At 40.9% G+C, this 19,789-nt stretch overlaps 2 protein-coding genes across 2 annotated transcripts in view; one reads left to right on the top strand and one right to left on the bottom strand.

Annotated features, from left to right (window-relative positions):
• LOC138966759 (PHD finger protein 24-like) overlaps window positions 1-9,879 on the top strand; it is a 37,476-nt gene extending 27,597 nt beyond the window's left edge. Inside the window, exons 3-9 of the mRNA XM_070339091.1 lie at window positions 401-625; window positions 2,850-3,035; window positions 3,629-3,707; window positions 4,498-4,682; window positions 5,264-5,418; window positions 6,791-6,880; window positions 8,286-9,879. Of these exons, the coding sequence (XP_070195192.1) occupies window positions 401-625; window positions 2,850-3,035; window positions 3,629-3,707; window positions 4,498-4,682; window positions 5,264-5,418; window positions 6,791-6,880; window positions 8,286-8,388 (1,023 nt within the window). The 3' untranslated portion in view covers window positions 8,389-9,879. The remainder of the gene's footprint in view (window positions 1-400; window positions 626-2,849; window positions 3,036-3,628; window positions 3,708-4,497; window positions 4,683-5,263; window positions 5,419-6,790; window positions 6,881-8,285) is intronic.
• Window positions 9,880-11,724: 1,845 nt separating this feature from the next.
• On the bottom strand, window positions 11,725-19,285 carry LOC138966741 (uncharacterized). Its single transcript, XM_070339069.1, has 4 exons — window positions 16,784-19,285; window positions 16,182-16,303; window positions 15,074-15,321; window positions 11,725-12,829 (listed from the first exon to the last, which is right to left on the bottom strand). Exons 1-4 carry the CDS (start codon window positions 19,020-19,022, stop codon window positions 12,619-12,621), a joined length of 2,820 nt encoding a protein of 939 aa, XP_070195170.1. The 5' UTR covers window positions 19,023-19,285; the 3' UTR covers window positions 11,725-12,618.
• Window positions 19,286-19,789: the final 504 nt, after the last annotated feature.

Raw genomic sequence — 19,789 nt, 5'->3', positions numbered from 1 at the left:
CCAAACCAATGTTTCAGCAATTTTACTTGCATTTGGCGAGCAGATTAACATTTCTACTCGCCAGTACTCGCCACTTTCAGGCCTGATTTTTAACAAATCGTGAACATGTTAATCTGGATTTACCATCCCTCATCAGTACCTTCATGTGTTGTGGAGCAAATAACTTCATTTCATTTACATATAGGATGAACATAATCTGCTCAAATCAAAAGTACAGGAACAGACGCATGAATACATGCACATGAACACAAAATGTAGTTATTGTCAGCGCACTTAGAGAGTGCGCTAACAGTTTTTTGCGCACTCGCTTCGTCCAATGAAATGCTTTCGTTTGGTCAGGTGACACAAATACTCACTGACAAATATCATTATTATTGTTGTTGTGTCTATCTTGTTACAGAGAAAGATTCGAGTTATGGGCGCATTGTCACATGACTGTCGCGCTCGTGTGGAAGAGCGCACTCATATCCGCGAGCGATTGGCTGAAATGAAGGAAGAAAGACGACGAATCAGCGTAGATCTTAGAGGGGAAATATGCGCGGCAGAGGCACCAAATCCACACATGATTGGTTCTTCGTCCGCCTCTGGTATAACACGTGACACCGACAAATCTGCGGTTGCCGCGGTAAGAACGTCAACCGCGTCAAGAGAAAGAGAAAGTGGGGGAGGAGAGAGAAGTGGTTGATTGTCAGTTTTTGTGTGTGTCGGGGCCGATTCAATTTGGTTTACTTTCTCGGTTTACATGGTGGTTTGTGTGTTTGAAATAAAAAACGCTGGCGCTGGACCCGAGTACGCTCTCCCAATATGAAAGTTTTTGTCTTGTGCACGTGGATTAAAAATAAAAATAAAATTATTTATTTATTTTACACAATTAAAAAAATTATTAGAGTAAAACAAGAATTAAAAAAAAAATTTAAAAAAAATAGACCGCCCATGCCGGGAATCGAACCCGGATCACTTGGATTTTAAAAAAAATATATATATTATTTATTTATTTTACACAATTAAAAAAAACTATTATAGTAAAATAAAACATTAAAATGTTCATAATAAACAATAGTAAACAAGAATTAAACAAAACAAAAAAAAATAGACCGCCCATGCCGGGAATCGAACCCGGATCTCTTTGGCCATAGTCGGAGACGTTTTCCTCCAAGCCAACAAATCTGACAATCGCCAGTGAACTCAAATGCCTATAGTCCTCGCGCAGTGGTACACGCACGCAAAGCCCGCAAAAAGCCTGGTGTGGTGTCGCTGGCTGGGCGGTTTATCAGCCAAGGCCAAACGGCTGTTCTATCCCACCGCGAATCGCGCCCGCCGTTAAGAGTGGCTTTTGTGTTTTTTGGGGCATTTAGGACCCAGGTAACATTATGAAGTTTTAATACGATCAATCGGACCTATTATCAAGTTAGTGTATCAACTTTTGAACGAACTGCGCCCAGTAGTTTCCCAGCAATAAGCTGTTAAGTCGAGACGAACAGACACACAATTAAAGTTTGCAGGACCCTAGTTCCGCGTTCTCGGGGATTAAATACATTTAGGTATATCACTGTAAAGTGAAGAAGGTACTACAATTATTTGCACACTGGCTGCTTCAGATCGTGTTAAAAAAAAACTTGAGCTCCTTTAGAAGTTGAAAATCTGGTCCAGGAGGGATGTCCCGGAACAGGAACGAGGGGGAGGCGAGAGAGAGAGAGAGAGAGAGAGAGACAGACAGACAGACAGACAGACAGACAGACAGAGAGACAGAGAGAGACAGAGAGAGACAGAGAGAGAGAGAGAGAGAGACAGAGAGAGAGAGACAGAGAGAGAGAGAGAAAGAAAGAAAGAGAGAGAGAGAGAGAGAAAGAGAGAGAGAGAGAGAGAGAGAGAGAGAGAGAGAGAGAGAGAGAGAGAGAGAGAGAGAGAACAAGACAACAGGAGCCTTTGTCTTATAGCTTTTGAATTCAGATCTTAATTTTACTTTTCCCCTTGATTTTGTTGTGTTTGTTTGCCTGTTGCTTTTTTAAAGGCAGAGTAAGCCTCCCGTAAACCATCACAGATACTGTCAGGCTTTTACAAACAGTACAAACACCCTTCCATTTGAACGCTCACCAAACGGGAACATCCTAGGTGCCCAGCCTACGTAAAGAGCGAGCAATTTTTAAAGATTAATTTTGCGGATTGTCTCAGAGACAATCGGACCGTGGTGCGTTTTGGCGCTAGACCTAACTTTTAAAGACTAAATAATAAATTGACAGCTTGTTACACAAACATTTTAAATCATAAAAGAATTCTTTATTCATCAAGACAAGATCAGTACAATTCGAAGTTTTGAAAGTTTGAAAAAAGAAAAGCCCGGAAGCAGGGTCACGCAAGGTCGTGGTTCTCGTAGCAGACGACGGTTTATGCCTATCGCCAGTTCCTCTGAACAGTCAAAAGCCATCGCTGGAGTTCTTGTGAACCACAGCCGTTTGTTTCGTGCATAGTCACAGGTACATAATAAGGTGCTATTGCAGATAAGCTCACATCGAGTCGCATTTAAATCACTAACTGACGACTACATTGTAAAAAAGGGAAACTGGATCACACGGGTTCACGATGGCTCAAGGGTAAGATAAACCACGCAAAAATAAATTCTTTGAAAATTGCTCGCTCTTTACGGAGGGCACCTAGGATGTTCTCAAGCGGTGAGTGTTTAAATTAAGGGGTGTTTGTACTGTGTGTAAAAGCCTGACAGTATCTGTGATGGTTTACGGGAGGCTTACTGTGCCTTTAAGTTTAAGTTTGTAAAACAAAAACGTATAACTGATATTAAATCGTTTAATCTATTAAATAATTAAACTGAACTGATCATATCAATTTCCCAGTATGACAGTGACAAGATCTGCGCCGAGTGCGGAAAGGAAGCGAAGCGTGACCAGAACTACCCGTGTCGGATATGCACCCGGATCTACCATCCGGCCTGTCTCAAGATATGTGGCGAATGTCGGCACGCCGATCTTAAAGCGGCTACGAGAGCCTTGAGTAATGAGGGATGGAGCTGCTTTAACTGCGTGAGTAGGAGGGATGATTCTTAAAGTTCGGTCAATCAAGCAAATATAAGCTACTAGAGCCTTGAGTAACGAGGGATGGAGCTGCTTTATCTGTGAGTTTTCTTTGTACAGTGACAGAATAAAACTACAAAGTAAAGAAAAGCAACAATGGTCAATTTATGAAACACTGAACTAACAAATCAAAACATTAGACTTTTTTGGAACTTTTGACAGTGTGAGAAAATAAGAAATGTACTCCTAATCGGATTTTATCCCGTTTTACAGAGCGGTTGTGGGGATTGAACGGTGGGGAGTTAGTGAGGTGTTATTTTGGTGTTTGGAAGCATTCAAATAGTTATTAGAAAACGAAGAAGTGGATAGCATTTAGAGTATTGTTTCCTAACGAATTCTATTTCCATATTAATTCTTCTGCTAGAATACAAAGTAATGTACACTCATTGACAAAATTACAATTGCAGAGTAAAGGAAGAATAAGAGGTAAAGACTTAAAACCTTTCATCTAAAATCAACAATAGCCGGATTTCTTTGAGAAGTTTAAAAAAAGTAATCATGTGATCGTATCATGTGATGGCTTGTTTTTGTTTTGTTTCCAGGGTAACCTCAGCTCCCTTCTCACAGAAGACGAAATTGAACAAATGATTGAGACTTTTGATAAGTTTGACAAGGACAATGGTAAGTGAATTTCAAGATCAGCAATTCTATCCGTCCGTTTAGCAATCAATATATCCAGCTTTTGAAGAATTGGTTTGTCTGAAACATTAATAACTAATCGATACGAAAATCTCTCGGCATCTAGAGATCGAAGCAGTCGTTAATAACAACTCCTTCCCGTGAAAAGAGTTTACAATATCGTCCGCCACATTACTCGTTTGTCTCTAAGAGCACATTTATAAGTTTATCTTGTTGTGCTCCTTTATTATAACATTCAATTACGGCTTTGTATTTATGCAACTGAATAAAAAAAAACCTGTTTAAACCAAAAGAGTTTGGCTTACTCTCTCAGATCTGGCCAGGCGTTTACAAAGAATAAGACAACTCCTCCACGTACCAAAGAAAACAGGTTTTGACTAATATATTGGCATCTAGAGATCGAAGCAGTTGTTTATAAAAGCACACTCCTTTCCGTGAAAACAGTTCGGCTTAGCTTACTATCTAAGATCTGGCCAGGTTTTTCCAAAGGATAGGACAAGTCCTACACTTGAACACATACCAAAGAAAAAAAGGATTTGACTAATGAATTTAATTACTGACACGTGTGTTAATCTGCAAAATTAATTCATAAAACAGCACATCACTGCACAGGATGCAATCAGAGTGAAGATTTGTGGAATAGGTCCAAGCGGAGGGATATTCTTATTCCATGTAAAAGCCTTGGCAGATCTGAGCTGGTGAGTCGAACGGTTTCCACGCGACGGAAGGTGTACCTTTAAGCAGTTCACCTCCACCTCTTGTCTCCTCTCAGACAACCTGGTGTCGTGGGAGGAGTACCGCATGGCGCGGGTGACTGACCGGAGGAGGATGTCGGAGATGGAGGAGATGGTGACCAAGCTGGAGTTCCAGATGGCTGACCAGAACGGCGACCAGTGCCTGGACTGGTGGGAGTTCCTCAACCTGGCGGCTCAGCATCAGCTGGGAAAGCGATCTGAGGTGAGCGTTTGGAGATACTAATAGTTTAACGTTCTGTTATATACTGGTATTCACTGTAAATAAAAATAAAATATATATACATATTATGTCTCACGGGCGCTTTATAAACATTTACACATATACATTTGATTCTAAAATTCAACATTCCGTACATTAAAAAAAATGTTCAGGCAAACACATTTCCCAAGTCTAAATGCACAGCATGGAGAGAAAGAAACAGAGACACATACACACAAGAAGAGAGACCAGAAAAAGAAGGCAGATAGCTGACAAGAGCGGTGGCCACTTCATGGACTGGTGGCAGTTTCTCAGCAACCGGCTGAGTATTTGAAGAAAGAACAAAGAAAGAAAGCGGGTATTGAGAAAACACACACACACACACACACACACACACACACACACACACCCACACAAATTCTGCTTGCATTTGTCAGAAAAATTGACCATTCAGGTTTAGTATTCTAGGTTGGTACCAAGACTGGGCTGATCTGTGAGGGTAGACACGATCGTTTACACAACGAGAAAGGCGTCTTGTATATCTTTTACTGACAAAAAGTAAACACTTTCTTGGTGCGTTTCAGACAGAGTTGGTCGACCTGCTGACTGAGAAAGAAGTGATCCGAGCCAAGAGTGTTTTCAACGAGCTGGACAAGGACCGAGACGGGGTGGTCAGCGGGCTGGAAGCCAGGAGGGCAATCAGAAAGTGGTGCTCTTCCATCAGTAAAGGACTCTCGCCGTAAGTGTCTGTCTGGTCGGCTAACTGTTTGTCCTTCAGTTTGTCCTGTGTTTCTCGGTCACCGGGCCGAAAGCCAGAAGGGCAATCAGAAAGTGGTGCTCTTCCATCAGTAAAGGACTCTCGCCGTAAGTGTCTGTCTGGTCGGCTTACAGTAACTGTTTGTCCTTCTCTTTGTCGTGTTTTTCTGTGTGCATGACTTCCTGGTTGGTTGATCGGTGGTGTGTATGTCGTTCTGCCCAGATAGTTTGTCGAGAGGAGAAGTTAGGAGGCTTGTCAGAAAGAGGTGCTGCTCCATCAGTAAAAGACCCTCGCTGTTAGTGTCTGGTTGGGAGCAGTGGCGTGGCGGTAAGACGTCGGCCTCCTAATCGGAAGGTCGTGAGTTCGAATCCCGGTCGCTGCCGCCTGGTGGGTTAAGAGTGGATATTTTTCCGATCTCCCAGGTCAACTTATGTACAGACCTGCTAGTGTATTAACCCCCTCCGTGTGTACACGCAAGCACAAGACCAAGTGCGCACGGAAAAGATCCTGTAATCCATGTCAGAGTTCGGTGGGTTATAGAAACACAAAAATACCCAGCATGCCTCCCCCGAAATCGGCGTATGCTGCCTGAATGGCGGGGTAAAAACGGTAATACACGTAAAATTCCACTCGTACTAAAAACATGAGTGAACGTGGGAGTCTAAACCCATGAACAAAGAAGAAGAAGAAATGTCTGGTTGTGTGAATGGTTAGCTGGCTGGCTGGCTGGCTGCCCTGTATTTCTGTCCAACGTGTAAAAGGGAACTGACCATAATCATGTTTCTGGAAATCCTGATAAAAGTTGCTCAACAAACTTTCAAGTTGTTCGCTGAAAACCGCCGGCATGTGCACTATTTGGATTCTACATGGTCTAATCTGTGTACATTCCAAATAGAGTGTTTTTGTAAACTTTTGTTTGTTTGTTTTCAATATATATATATATAATGAATCTTAAACGAAATGAGGCAGAGTGCTGTTTAGAGATCTGACATATCAGAGGTCGAATTCAACGCCTTCTGGGCTGTCTTATTCATTTGTAGCATATTTATTTGTGTGTCTGTCCACTGTAAGACCACATGTCGACGTACTTGTGAATGTTTCGTTTTGTCAACAAATAAACGTTCAAGTAATTAACCTTTTTTTTTCTTTTCTTTTTTTAGTACAGTTGTTGTTTGTTTGTTCGTTTTTATTCAGCTGCTCAGCATCTTTTGCTCTAGTACTTGACCTGAGATTTTCTTTCTGTAAAATAGATAAATAAATAAGCTTGAAGTTAATTAATATGTGTTTTAATATACCGGGTTTTCTTGTCCCCTGTAATATACATACATATATGAGTAATGGAACTTGTTCGCAGGGACGCCGCGGCTAAGATGTCAACCACAATAGACAGTCACGTGGAAGTCAGAGCCCGGATGTTGGTGGATGGAGGGGACGAAGAAAAAGAGTAAGTACAAACCACAGCCACTGTTATTTTGTACATATGATTTTTGTTTTATGTGATCAACATATAGTCCTTCCTTTATAAACAATTATTGTAATTCAATCAAGTTTGCGTTTTAATGAAACAGATCCTGTGATTGGTCAGAATGCCCCAACTCATTAAAAATTACCGGTCATTAATTGTCGATAACCACTCGCTAAAAAATCCATTAACAACCTGCTGGCGAGGCGCATTGATACAGCCTCAACTAGTCTCGGTTAGCTTTGAGGGTCATTTTACAAGTAGGAAATATGAAGGCCAACGAAATACCGAGACCATAAGGTATGCGAAGTGATGACGTCGAATACGTGACGTAAGTTGATGCATGAATTCTTCCGGACTACGTCAGTCAATTCCAAAGATCGCTTTTGTGATGACAGAATTTGGTTTACAGTTTGCTGTCCAGAAACCCGTCAAAAAAGAAGGGAAAATGTGTGTGAAAGAAAACAAAACAGGAGCAGAGTGATACGATAGGAATACAGAGACATATTTCTTGGGACTTGACCCTTGCAGGTAGGTGGACTGAAAGTAGTGTGTGAACAGAACAGAACCAATTCTGTCTGTTTACAACCGCATGAAAGCAGGAAAGAGATCGTCGTCAGATTGAATTACAATAACATTAACATGCTTCCATTTGAAACTTCTCGGTCTTCATCGGGGATTGACGCCCTCCCAAAGTCTAATTGAAGCCCTCCGTCGCTTCGCTCCGTCGGGCTTCAATTAGCTTTTGTCGGGCGTCAATCCCCGATGAAGACCTCGAAGTTTCAAATGGAAGCATGTTAATGTGTAATTATCACCATGTCAGATCTGTCCAAGCGTTTTGGGGGAAATAAGATCACTCTTCCAGTTAGACACATACCAAAAATTAACAGTCTGGCTGTTTTAAATGCGTGATGGGAAGCTTTGGCTGAATTGATTCCGTAAGTGGACACCCATGCCAATCTGCTAAATTAAATCAGTACCCAAAAATCATACTGTGCACACGACGCAACCAGGATGTTGAATTTTGGTAAATGTCCCATTGGAGGGATAGCCTTATTTTATGTGAAATCGTGGGAAGATCTGTGGCTGTGAACATAATTGTGTGCACTGGAAGGATAGTACTTTTAAGAGTTGTTCCTCTGGGTCGTGGTGTAGCAATGTGTGCTAGGGCATCGGATCCAGAGTCGGACGTAGTATGTGGTCAGGGTCGGTGAACATTTCGGCCAGATATACTTTCTCGAGAAGTAGGCTTATATCTGAGTATGTTTGTTATTGTGCCGGAGTAGTTGTGTGCGTAGCTCTTACAGTCCTATTCACTGAACAGATAGACCTGAGCGCCGAGCTTAACCGACGTCATTTCTTATGATGAATGGGTTCCTTTTTTCAGTACCATCACGTGGTTTGACTTCCTGGCCCAGCAGGCTCTGCACATCCTGTGTTCGCGTCCCAACATGGCGCCCAGTCTCTTCGACAAGCTGAGTCACAAGTGACGTTGCACAGCCCAGCTTACGTGGATCATCGCTCACGTCTATCTCTTTGACAACCTGCGTCATAATTAAGTGACATCACACAGTCCAGCATACTTTGATCATACCTCGCGTTTATCTCTTTGACAAACCTTCGTCACATATATGACGTCACTTATCCCTCCACACTTGCGTCATGGTTAACGACTATCGTGTCGACGCCTGTGTGACAACTGACGGTTCCGCATCCCAGCATATCAGTTCTTCGTTAACGGCAGTCTCTTTGAAAACTGAATTCACAACTGGCGTAACATGTCCAATCACATTTTAATCATGGGTCATATCGGACGCTTTGACAACTTGCGTCCTATGTGACACAACGATCCTAACATACCAGCGTCATCGTTAACGTCAGTCTCATCGATAACCTGTGACGTCACTTAACCGGGCACGCCTGCGTGGCGAAACCCAGCATACATACACCAATCTCTGTGACGTTCACGTCACACACCCAGCGTACCTGCATCATCGTTTACGCCATTCTCCCCGAAAACTGTTCATACATCCTATTACATCTTCATCATCAGGCATTTCACCATCTTTGACAACCTGCTGCATTCCAAGTGACGGCACACATATTTGCATAATTGGCAAATAATGACTTTGTTAGCTTGCAAGGACATCACACATCCATGCACGCAGATAATAAAAGCCCCTTAGTATAGGTCTTTACAACAAATCGTTTGCATCACAAGTGACGTTCTGCATCTTAATATATTTGTATCATGGATGATGGAAGTAAGTCTTATTGGAATATATTTCATTTTGTCTTAGTGTTGGCAAGAAAGCGGCGTGCCTTTGAGATAACTGCATTGTCAGTGATGCAGCTACCAAGAATAAGGAGTCGTTTGTCAGTATTTGAAAGTTTTGTCTCCTTTGGCTGCATGACGGAGATATGAAAACGTTACTCAGCCGACTTTCACTCCAACATCTTGAGATGGGGATAATTAATATTCTTACATACACAAATAAACCTAACGATGGCACACTGTTTTTGTAACATTATTCATTTATTTTGTTTTACAGTAACAAAAGCTCGGTTTAGGTAAGATTTTATACATTTTAAAAACTTAAAGAATTCAAACTCCGTCTGTACACCAATGTAAATTCGGAGGTGTAATGGTTTCAATCCGTCTGTTTGTTTGTTTGTTTGTTTGTTTGTTTGCTTACTTGGCCCAACAGTCTTGTCCTGGTGCATACACCTTTAAGTCAAAGAGTCTACCATGTGAACAGCACTTTAATTTTCTAGACTGCTTAAAACCCTGACAGAGTTATTTCCAAACATCGTCTATTGCCCTAATACGATTTCCTCACTTTTAAGGCCTTATCTTTTCAGATTTTTCTGTTCATAATCTCTATTATTTTACGAATGGTAAATTTTAAAATTCGCTTCTTCTTGTTTAGGTGTCAAAAGGGGTTATCCATTGTACAGAATAAAAAATCTCTCATCATTGACCTCAGTGTCCTGTTTCTTTCACGGGTTTAAAACGTCTGTATGCTTTATTGTAACAATATGCCACACTAAGTGACATTGCAGGAGTTACATCATATTTATTGTGCAACCTTGACGATAGATATTTTCAGTCGTAAACAAGGTTTCACAATATATATATACTTTCACTCCAACATCTTGAGATGGGGATAATTAATATTCTTACATACACAAATAAACCTAACGATGGCACACTGTTTTTGTAACATTATTCATTTATTTTGTTTTACAGTAACAAAAGCTCGGTTTAGGTAAGATTTTATACATATATATATATCCCATGACCTCCCTTCTTTGTCTCTGTTACTTCAGTATGGGTATATATGTTGTATTTTTATAGCTCAATAAATACATCATGGACTCCAAAAAATATATGATAGTGCAGATTCCGATTTGGGCAAAGGACTACTTTCCTCCCGACCTTTGACCTCGCGCCGAACAATGTGACACATTTGTATGAAGTTCTAAAATCGTATTGCACGGCTCAGAAAACCATATCAGTTGCACGCAAAAATGAATCTCAGAACTGATCTGATGTATGAGATGCAATAAGCAAAAGTGTCTTTCATTATGAAAGCAATGCAGGTCGAAAAAAACGAACATTCAACTTACAAGATAACCAGATGCTAGCGAACCAAAACAAAAACACGAGTACCCTCCCCTTGCATCGTTAGCAGACGACTTTTGAGAATCTGTCGGTAGTGTGTTTTGGTGTGCGCCTTCAGCTATCAAACATCGGCTGTTTCACGTGTTTTGCGAGCAAGTCTACTCTTTTGCCTGGCTCTGCAGTAAGTCCACATATTTTTCCGTAATCCAGTCATATTCCTTCAAAATGCAATCAATCGGCGGTGACAGACGTGTCGGTCGCGTTTTCCTCACGCCCATACCAGTTTAAGTTCATCCATGCAAACACACTCGCAAAACAGTTTATCACGTAGATACATTTCATATAGGGAGCAAATGGTTAAATCTAAACCTACATATTTGTTCCCTAAAATTTGCTTCTCTGTCAATAAGCCTAATTACACACGTTCGAGAAAAACAACGTGGAATCGATTTTGAATCGAGTAAGCCAAATGGGTACCGCCCAAACCCGTTTCGCCCGTTCTGCCGACCTGAATTGAAACGCAAAACAAAAGAATTGTGCGCTTCAACTAAATTAATTTCTATTCGACTTCATTACTTTCTTGCAACTTATGAACCTTTACTTAAAGCTTTTAAATGGTCTGAAAGTAGTGTTACCGCGTACTTATCGATGCACTCATTCGTTTTATTTTTTCAGCGACGGTCACTTAGTTTAAGGTTGCAAAAGGGCTAAGTCTCGCTGGCAACAGTTTTACCCTGCACAGATCGCAACAGTGCCGCTAGTAGTCTACACTTTGTGTTTGATGGTAGAATGGGATATACAGATTACAACACTCGTGGTTTTTTATATGGCTTGTATTTCAGTCAAGACCCAGCGGGAATATCAATCGAGAGCCACTCGCCAGAGGCTCGTGTCTCCCGATGATATTCATCCGCTGGGTCTTGACTGAAATACAAGCCATATAAAAAACCACTCGTGTTGTAACCTATACATATATATATATATATATATATATATATATATATATATATATATATATATATATATATATATATATATATTTCTTCGTACTTGATAGATGCGTTCTATACCATAGAGTTATGTTTAAATCACAGCCATATCTCGCCCACCACATGCTGCCACACGTTCGATAAAATGTGATTTTCTGACACCCCACGGTCGAACCTTATCGTGGCAAATATCCCAATCTGCGAGATTAAAAAATGATTTGGTAAAACATTTATCGCAACATAACAAGAAGAAAAAGTGTCTCCAGAATAAATTTAAGCAGAATAAAAAATAAATATCTGAAACTTATATGATTAGTTTGACTGAAAGCTTAAAGGCTTGTTTATAAAAAACAATAAAAAACAGGAAGCTGTCATTTACACATCACATTACACATAACTTGCAAAGTGCTTCAATCTGTGGGCAAGCGCTATATAAATGTTCCATTATTACTAAGCAACATTGCCGACCCCGCTAAATTCCATGCTGATTGCATCCTGAAATGTGTATTAATCTCAACAACCCTCTCTCCGTATGTAAGCAATAGTGTGACGCTTTAATTTATAAAGCACATATCAATACATATAATAAAGCAATAAATGTTATCAATTTGCGTGAAAACCCAATTAATGTGTCAACCACGTTGCATGTTGTGTGCACGATCAATGAGTTTTGCTTTCGCGTGAACATTTTGTTTGGCATTTGATATGTAATTTCCTACATTCGCTTCAAACGTCGCACTAAACCTGAATAGATTCTGGTTCAGTATATATGGCATGATGTCCAGATTTTTGTAATGACTATAACCTGATTCAACATGTTATCACGTATATAGTTCATCGTTGGCAATGTATGTCTGATATTTACATTTAAAAAATCTCTTCGAAACACTTTTAGCCTAATGTTTTGCAAACGCTAAGATTGATGTCATGTATGATTTCTGAACAAATGTAAACCGTGTCATCTTTAAACACGCCGCCTCACATTTCATTTCTTTTCTCCGTCATTTTGTATTGTACATTGTCATTTGTTACTTATGGTTTTGAAACACCGATGTTTCTCCAAACCGATAAAGGTAATGTCATCCAAAAGATTAGAACGGGACTTATTATGGTTTTGCAACACCGATTTTTCTCCAGACTATAAAGTTGATGTCATCCGTGAGATCTGAGTCAGAGTACAAGATGTTATCCTTTACACTTTTGGCTGGTTCCATACCGTACTGCCTCAAAAAAGACTCCGTCATCTTGAACTGCAGTTTGTCTTGGGAAGGTATCCAATGCATGAAGAGGAACTGCACGTTGATTTGAGAGAAGAACCTGAAACAGTAGCCCATGAGGATTTTAAACAGAGGAAGCTGTTTATTGAGTAAACACGTTAGATGATCTGCATGGAAGAAGCGACTGAAACGATCTACATTGCATAGGATAACAGAATACTACATGGCTTGCTGTGTCTTGTCAGATTAACAATCGTTGCTTTTTAAAATATTAAAAATCTCGCTTTCGCTCGCATTTAAATATTTTAAAAAGTAACTCGTGTAAATCTCGTACGACACAGCAAGACATGTAGTATTCTCTTTTTATATTTAGTCAAGTTTTGACTAAATGTTTTAATAAATCTAAACAACGAAGTGACTGTGGTAAGATGAACAAAGTTAAAAAACAAAGGAATACTGTACTAAAATTAAATGTTTTAACATAGAGGGGGAATCGAGACGAGGGTCGTGGTGTATGTGTGTCTGTGTGTGTGCGTGTGTGTGTGTGTAGAGCGATTCAGACTAAACTACTGGACCGATCTTTATGAAATTTGACATGTGAGTTCCTGGGTATGATATCCCCGGATGTTTTTTTCATTTTTTTTGATAAATGTCTTTGATGACGTCATATCCGGCTTTTTGTAAAAGTTGAGGCGGCACTGTCACACCCTCATTTTTCAATCAAATGGATTGAAATTTTGGCTAAGCAATCTTCGACGAAGGCCGGACTTTGGTATTGCATTTCAGCTTGGTGGCTTAAAAATTAATTAATGGCTTTGGTCATTAAAAATCTGAAAATTGTAATTAAAATTATTTTTTTTATAAAACGATCCAAATTTACGTTCACCTTATTCTTCATAATTTTCTGATTCCAATAACATATAAATATGTTATATTCGGATTATAAAGAAGGTCTGAAAATTAAAGAATATAAACATTATTATCAAAATCAAATTTCCGAAATCGATTTAAAAATAATTTCATCTTATTCCTTGTCGGTTTCTGATTCCAAAAACATATAGATATGATATGTTTGGATTAAAAACACGCTCAGAAAGTTCAAACGAAGAGAGGTACAGAAAAGCGTGCTATGCAGCACAGTGAACCCACTACCGCGCTGAACAGGCTCGTCAGTTTCACTCCGTTTTGCACAAGCGGCGGACTACGGTCATTGTGAAAAAATGCAATGCGTTCAGTTTCATTCTGTGAGTTCCACAGCTTGACAAAATGTAGTAATTTCGCCTTACGCGACTTGTTTTTCTCTGTGTGTGTGTGTGTGTGTGTGTGTGTGTGTGTGTGTGTGTGTGTGTGTGTGTGTGTGTGTGTGTGTGTGTGTGTTTGTTGTTGTTGTCTTTTCTTTTTATATTTAGTCAAGTTTTGACTAAATATTTTAACATCGAGGGGGAAACATTTAGTCAAGTTTTGACTAAATGTTTTAACGTAGAGGGGGGAATCGAGACGAGGGTGTGGTGTATGTGTGTGTGTGTGTGTGTGTGTGTGTGTGTGTGTGTAGAGCGATTCAGAGAAAACTACTGGACCGATCTTCATGAAACTTGACATGAGAGATCCTGAGTATGGTATCTCCAGACGTTTTTTTCATTTTTTTGATAAATGTCTTTGATGATGTCATATCCGGCTTTTCGTGAAAGTTGAGGCGGCACTGTCACGCTCTCATTTTTCAACCAAATTGGTTGAAATTTTGGTCAAGTAATCTTCGACGAAGCCCGGACTTTGGTATTGCATTTCAGCTTGGTGGCTTAAAAATTAATTTATGAGTTTGCTCATTAAAGTTGTCATTAAAATCGATTTTTCGCAAACAGATTTAAAATTGATTGCATCGTATTCTTCATCACATTCTGAATCTAAAAATATATACATATGTCATGTTTACTCTTAAAATGTGATCACAATTAACGAAAATAGATTAATTAATCTTACGATTAAAATTTAAGAAATCGATCCAAAAATGATTTCATCTTATTCTTTATCATTTCCTGATTCCAAACACATATAGATATGATAGGTTGGATTCAAAACAAGCTCAGAAAGTTAACAAGAATACAGAAAAGCGCGCTTTCCTGCTTAGCACAATACGCTACCGCGCTAATCTGGCGTGTCAATATCACTACGTTTTGCACGTGGGAGGTGAGCGATTTCCTTCACGCGGGGATTGACGAAGCTGTACTGTCTTGGTGAAAAAATACAGTGCGTTCAGTTTCATCCCGTGAGTTCGACAGCTTGACTAAATGTAGTAATTTCGCCTTACGCGACTTGTTCTTTTCTACCACCGGGTTTTTGTTTTTACCTCCTTGCTCCTTTTAGCACCTTGCTCTCATCTCCTTGCACGTCTAGCTTCACCACAGCGCGTTGAAACGTCACGGCTGGAATGACGTCATCCAGCCTGACGATGCGCACGAGGTCGGTGTCGCCAGGACCCACGTCACTCAACTTAACAGGATCAACGTAAGCCGCACCCATATTGCCCGAGGGCTGGGGGTAGCGGAGTCGCCCCACCCCCACCTTCTCCCCCAGTGCGTCTGTGATCAGTGTTACCTGGAATAAGAAGTCAGGTATTTGAAGAAACTGTTCAGGAGAAATAACTTACCAATGACATGGATGTCAAAATGGAAACAAAACAAGACCTAGAAAATCTTTCTTGTAGTATAATTAACAGGAAAATAGATAACGGGCATGTATCTCAACATTTGACAAACGACTTCTTCATAGAGTTGCACAAAAGAAAAGAACCTGATATATCACAACAAAGAACTATCATGGGAACGTACACTTAAATGCATACAACAGCAGTAGCAGCAGCAGCTGCAACAACAACAACATCAAAAACAACAACAAAAACAACAACAGGATAACTACGTTCAACCGTCCAATAAGCGTCACATTAGCATATTATTCAGCTGTAAGATTTGGTTGAAAGCAAAGAACATCCACAAGAGCTATCTTTTTTCCATCAGTTTAGTAGTGAATTATATTTACTTACCTTTCTTTACTGACCTTGCTTATTTTACATCGTTTACTTCATTTATTCGAGTTACTTCCTATACTTATTTTGGCCAAAAAAAACTAAAACCGAGAAATATACCGAAATATTTGCTCTGAACGTGTCTTGAACAATAAAAGTAATGAATACATCTGTTGTTAAGTGTTCTCAAACATATTTGACCGCCCTGTATATCTAATTTTAAAGTAATAGGTACAGCGAACTGCCAGCCGTCGTTCTAACTTTGATAAAGGACTGTGAATACCACTACTCTGGTTCCTTGTTTGCCTTTCCAGTAGCTCATGTTGCACATTCTGAACACAGAATGCATGTAAAACAGTGTCAGTAATAAGTAGCACTGTTTTGTGGAAGAGACGGATGTTTACAACAACAACTGTTGACTACGAACACTCACTTTATCTGTGACCGTGTTAAGCTGCATGGTTTTGTGGAAGAGACGGATGTTTTCTTTGAATGGTTCCACGGCCACCACGGGGCGGTCCTTGCTGGCTGCTGCTAGCGTGTACACTCCCAGACCTGGTGATCAGATATGGCAACATTTAATGTCACTGTATTGGAAGCATTGACTTCAGAGGTGATGTTTCTGCAATATTTGTGGACACTGTTACCGTCACCAATAATCCACAGTTGTTTCCCCCTCATGCTCACACTTGGCAGAGACAGAGAGTCAGAGACAGTAGCACGCAATGATGAAAACTAAAAGTATACCATGTGCAATAACACACAACTATTCTTACATTACTGAATAACGTAATACATTCTAAGCATGGGCTTGGATAATGCCGTGTCTGAAATTAGCAACGCGCGACAACTGATTAGATCTAGAAATATACACAAACGTAGTTTCCTATCTCTATAAGACTCAGGGAAAAAACACACAAAAAAACAACAACAACAACAACAACAACAACAACAACAACAACAACAACAGGAAAAAATGTTTTCAACCGCCCACTATACATAACATTCTAACAAAGCTACAAAACACAAACTGACCTGCACCCAGGTCGACCGCGCCTAGAGAAGGGTCGGTGTTGAGAGCAGCTTCGAACTCTTCCAGCTCCCGTTCTTCCCACGTTCCTCGCTGGATGATCTGCTTGGAAGCCCCTGTGTCGGTGTGCTGGGGGTACACGCAGAGCGTGCGCGAGAACACTCTCAGTCTCAGCGCGACACACTGAAACGCGCCTTCAGCCTTCTGGGTGAGGTCGTACACTGTCGCGATCAAGTCGCTTGGAGGCTTCCCTGGAACTGCCGCTTTGGACTCGTCATTGTGATCTTCGGTTCCAATTCCGTTGCTGTGGGTGTCAGGTTTGGGCTGGATCTTGGGTTCCACTCCTGGCCTTACATCGCCTTCGAAATCGTTTTTCATCTGTTTGAAGCGATCTTCGAGTAACGGGTCGTTGTGGATTTTCTGCTCTACTTGACTCTCTAGGTTTTCTACAGAAGCGTCAGCATTCTTCCCAGTACCTGTTGTAACAGCGTTGGGGTTTCTGTCGTTGTTGGGTGGGGCTTGTCTAGGGAGGTATTTGGGAAGACCCCTATTCGCCCCACCCTCGTTAATTGGTGATTGTTCTTCAAGAGGAGTCAGCTCCCTGTGTACCTTCCCTTCTCTTCCTATCATGCTAGGGTCGGAATTTTCATTCTGCGGCTGTTCATCGTTGTTACTATTGTCGTTAGAATCAGACTGCTGTCCATCCGGATTCTGAAGCATGTTCTGCTTTGCTTGGTTCCTCTGGCCCGCTTCTTCGAACATTTTTGCAGCGTCTCTCACGTGTTCAGCCGACTGCGCGATTGTTGTTAAAATCTGTCCTTGTTCTTGAGGACTTCTGAATTGCTGTGTCAGCTGACTTCCTGAAAAGACGTTGCCTTTTTGTCGAGCTTGTTCAAACATTTTCGCGGCGTCTATAGTCTGTTTCTGTTGTCCAGGTTGGTCCTGGTTGAATACGTCATCTTGTCTGTTGAGTATGGGCTTCTGCCGAGGTTGAACTCCGTTGACCGCAAGTTGTGCAGGTGGGTTGTCGTCCTTGAAAATCAAGCCGTTAAAACGGCCTTTGATTTCACCGTTAAAGTTCTCCACTCTGTCAAGCAAAGAGTTACTGTAGCCTGCCTGATATATTGGTTTATCTGAAAGTGCGTTGAGATCTTGGTCTGCATTGTATTGATCAATGGTTGTGCTGAGTGATTGAGCTGTTTCATGGTCTGATGATTGCATTTTGAGTTGCTGTTGACCCTGATCCTGGCTCTGCTGCTCATCCTGGGAAGAAGATTCTTGTTGAATTTGATCTTGACCTTGAGGCTGACCTTGGTTCAAAATCTGTTTTTGATGTTGATCAAAACTTTTGGTTGGGTGCCTCTGTTGGCTTTGAAACGAGTCTTGTTGTGGGTTCAAGTTAGAGGTCTGTTGTTGGCGTTCCAGGGGTTCCTGTCGGTGCGCATAAATCTGTTGCTGAGCGTGGAGTGGCTGCTGTTGTTGCTGAGCTTGAAAATGTTCCTGAAACTGTTTTAGCATTTGTGCCTGTTTTTCAATCAGTCTCTGTTGTTCTTGCATCCTGTTAGCCCACTCTCTTTTGGCAGCATCTTCTTTTGCGGCGTTGTCCTTAGGAGCTCCTCCTGTATCTAAAGCTGACTCCGACTGTTTGGCATTGGTGTCAGCACTTGGTTGTGGGCTTTGGACACCTTTGTCGTATGCTGGAGTCTCTACACCAAGCTCGTTGTCTCCTGTGTCACTTTCACCATCTTCGATATTCGGAAGTTCTGTAGGAACCGTTGTTGGCTCTCGCGTGCGATCAGGAGGTTCGTTTCCTGGTTCCAGCTCTTTGTTTACTTCTTCAGTTTGGTCTATCGGCTTCTTCTTTTCGCCGACGCCTTTGGGAAACAGCTGAAACATCTGCGGATCATGGTGTTCTTCCCCATCCGTCTTGAGTCTTTCAGAGTGAAGTTGAAAAGCGACCGGTGGACTGTCTTTGTGTGACTCGCTGTCCTTCGCTCGCACGTGAAACACAGAGTTACCTCCGCGAAAAGCAGCGTTGTTCTTTGCGAGTTCGTCGTTCGCTGAATGAAGTTTGAAATGCAGTGTGTAGAAGTAGTAAGTGGAACCAAGGGTTGCCATCAAAATAGCGAACATCAGTGCTCGTTTTAACCTCATTTTGGGTTTGGGTTTTGTTGTTGCTGTTGGTAGAAGGCTTGCCTGGTGGTGGGTAAATCCGTATTCTCCAGCAGACAAGAGTCGTTGCATCACACCAGTATTTTCCCCACACAAAAATTGACAAAATTACTCACACCCTTCTGTTACATACCGTCACAATCATCACAAAACTCGATTTGATTTGGAAAACAGTTTGCTTTGTTCACTAATGTGTTTAAATCACATTTGACTTTTCTGTAGTTGATTTGTTGAAATAATGTCAAGCGTTTCGGGCAACACGCTGATTACAACACATTACCGTTGCACGCAGAAGAACCTTTAACTCTTTGTGTGCGCGTAGAAGAATTGCGAGGTAAATTGATCCATGACTTTCAGTCTAATGTCATGTTCTGTTTTGAATATTGATCAGCTGATACTGCGAACTTTACTTTACGGTCGCTGTGAAAATGTGTCACCTTTTGCTTATTTCTTGTCAAAGATTAGCTATTCGCTGGGATTTGCAAAAATGTAGACGCAGTTTTCTTTAAAGACATAGTATCTCAAACACTACTGTGAAGACGTTTTCTGGTGATTTTGACCTTAAGAAATGCAAAGAACATTACTGTGTTATAATAATAAATTTAAAAAAAACCTGCAACGATATACCCCGAAACGCTCCGTTACCATGGTATTTTAATCAAATAAATATATGAATAAGGAAACCGTTTCGCTACACAAATTCTTCCAGAATCAGTTCATCGTCAGGGCGGGGATGTAGCTCAGTCGGTAGAGCGCTGGATTTGTATCCAGTTGGCCACTGTCAGCGTGAGTTTGTCCCCACGTTCGGCGAGAGATTTATTTCTCAGAGTCAACTTCGT

Source organism: Littorina saxatilis, linkage group LG5, assembly GCF_037325665.1.
Source record: "Littorina saxatilis isolate snail1 linkage group LG5, US_GU_Lsax_2.0, whole genome shotgun sequence".
Lineage (NCBI taxonomy): Eukaryota > Metazoa > Mollusca > Gastropoda > Littorinimorpha > Littorinidae > Littorina > Littorina saxatilis.
The sequence above is the reverse complement of the archived record's forward strand: the minus strand, read 5'-3'. Positions and strand labels throughout refer to the sequence as shown.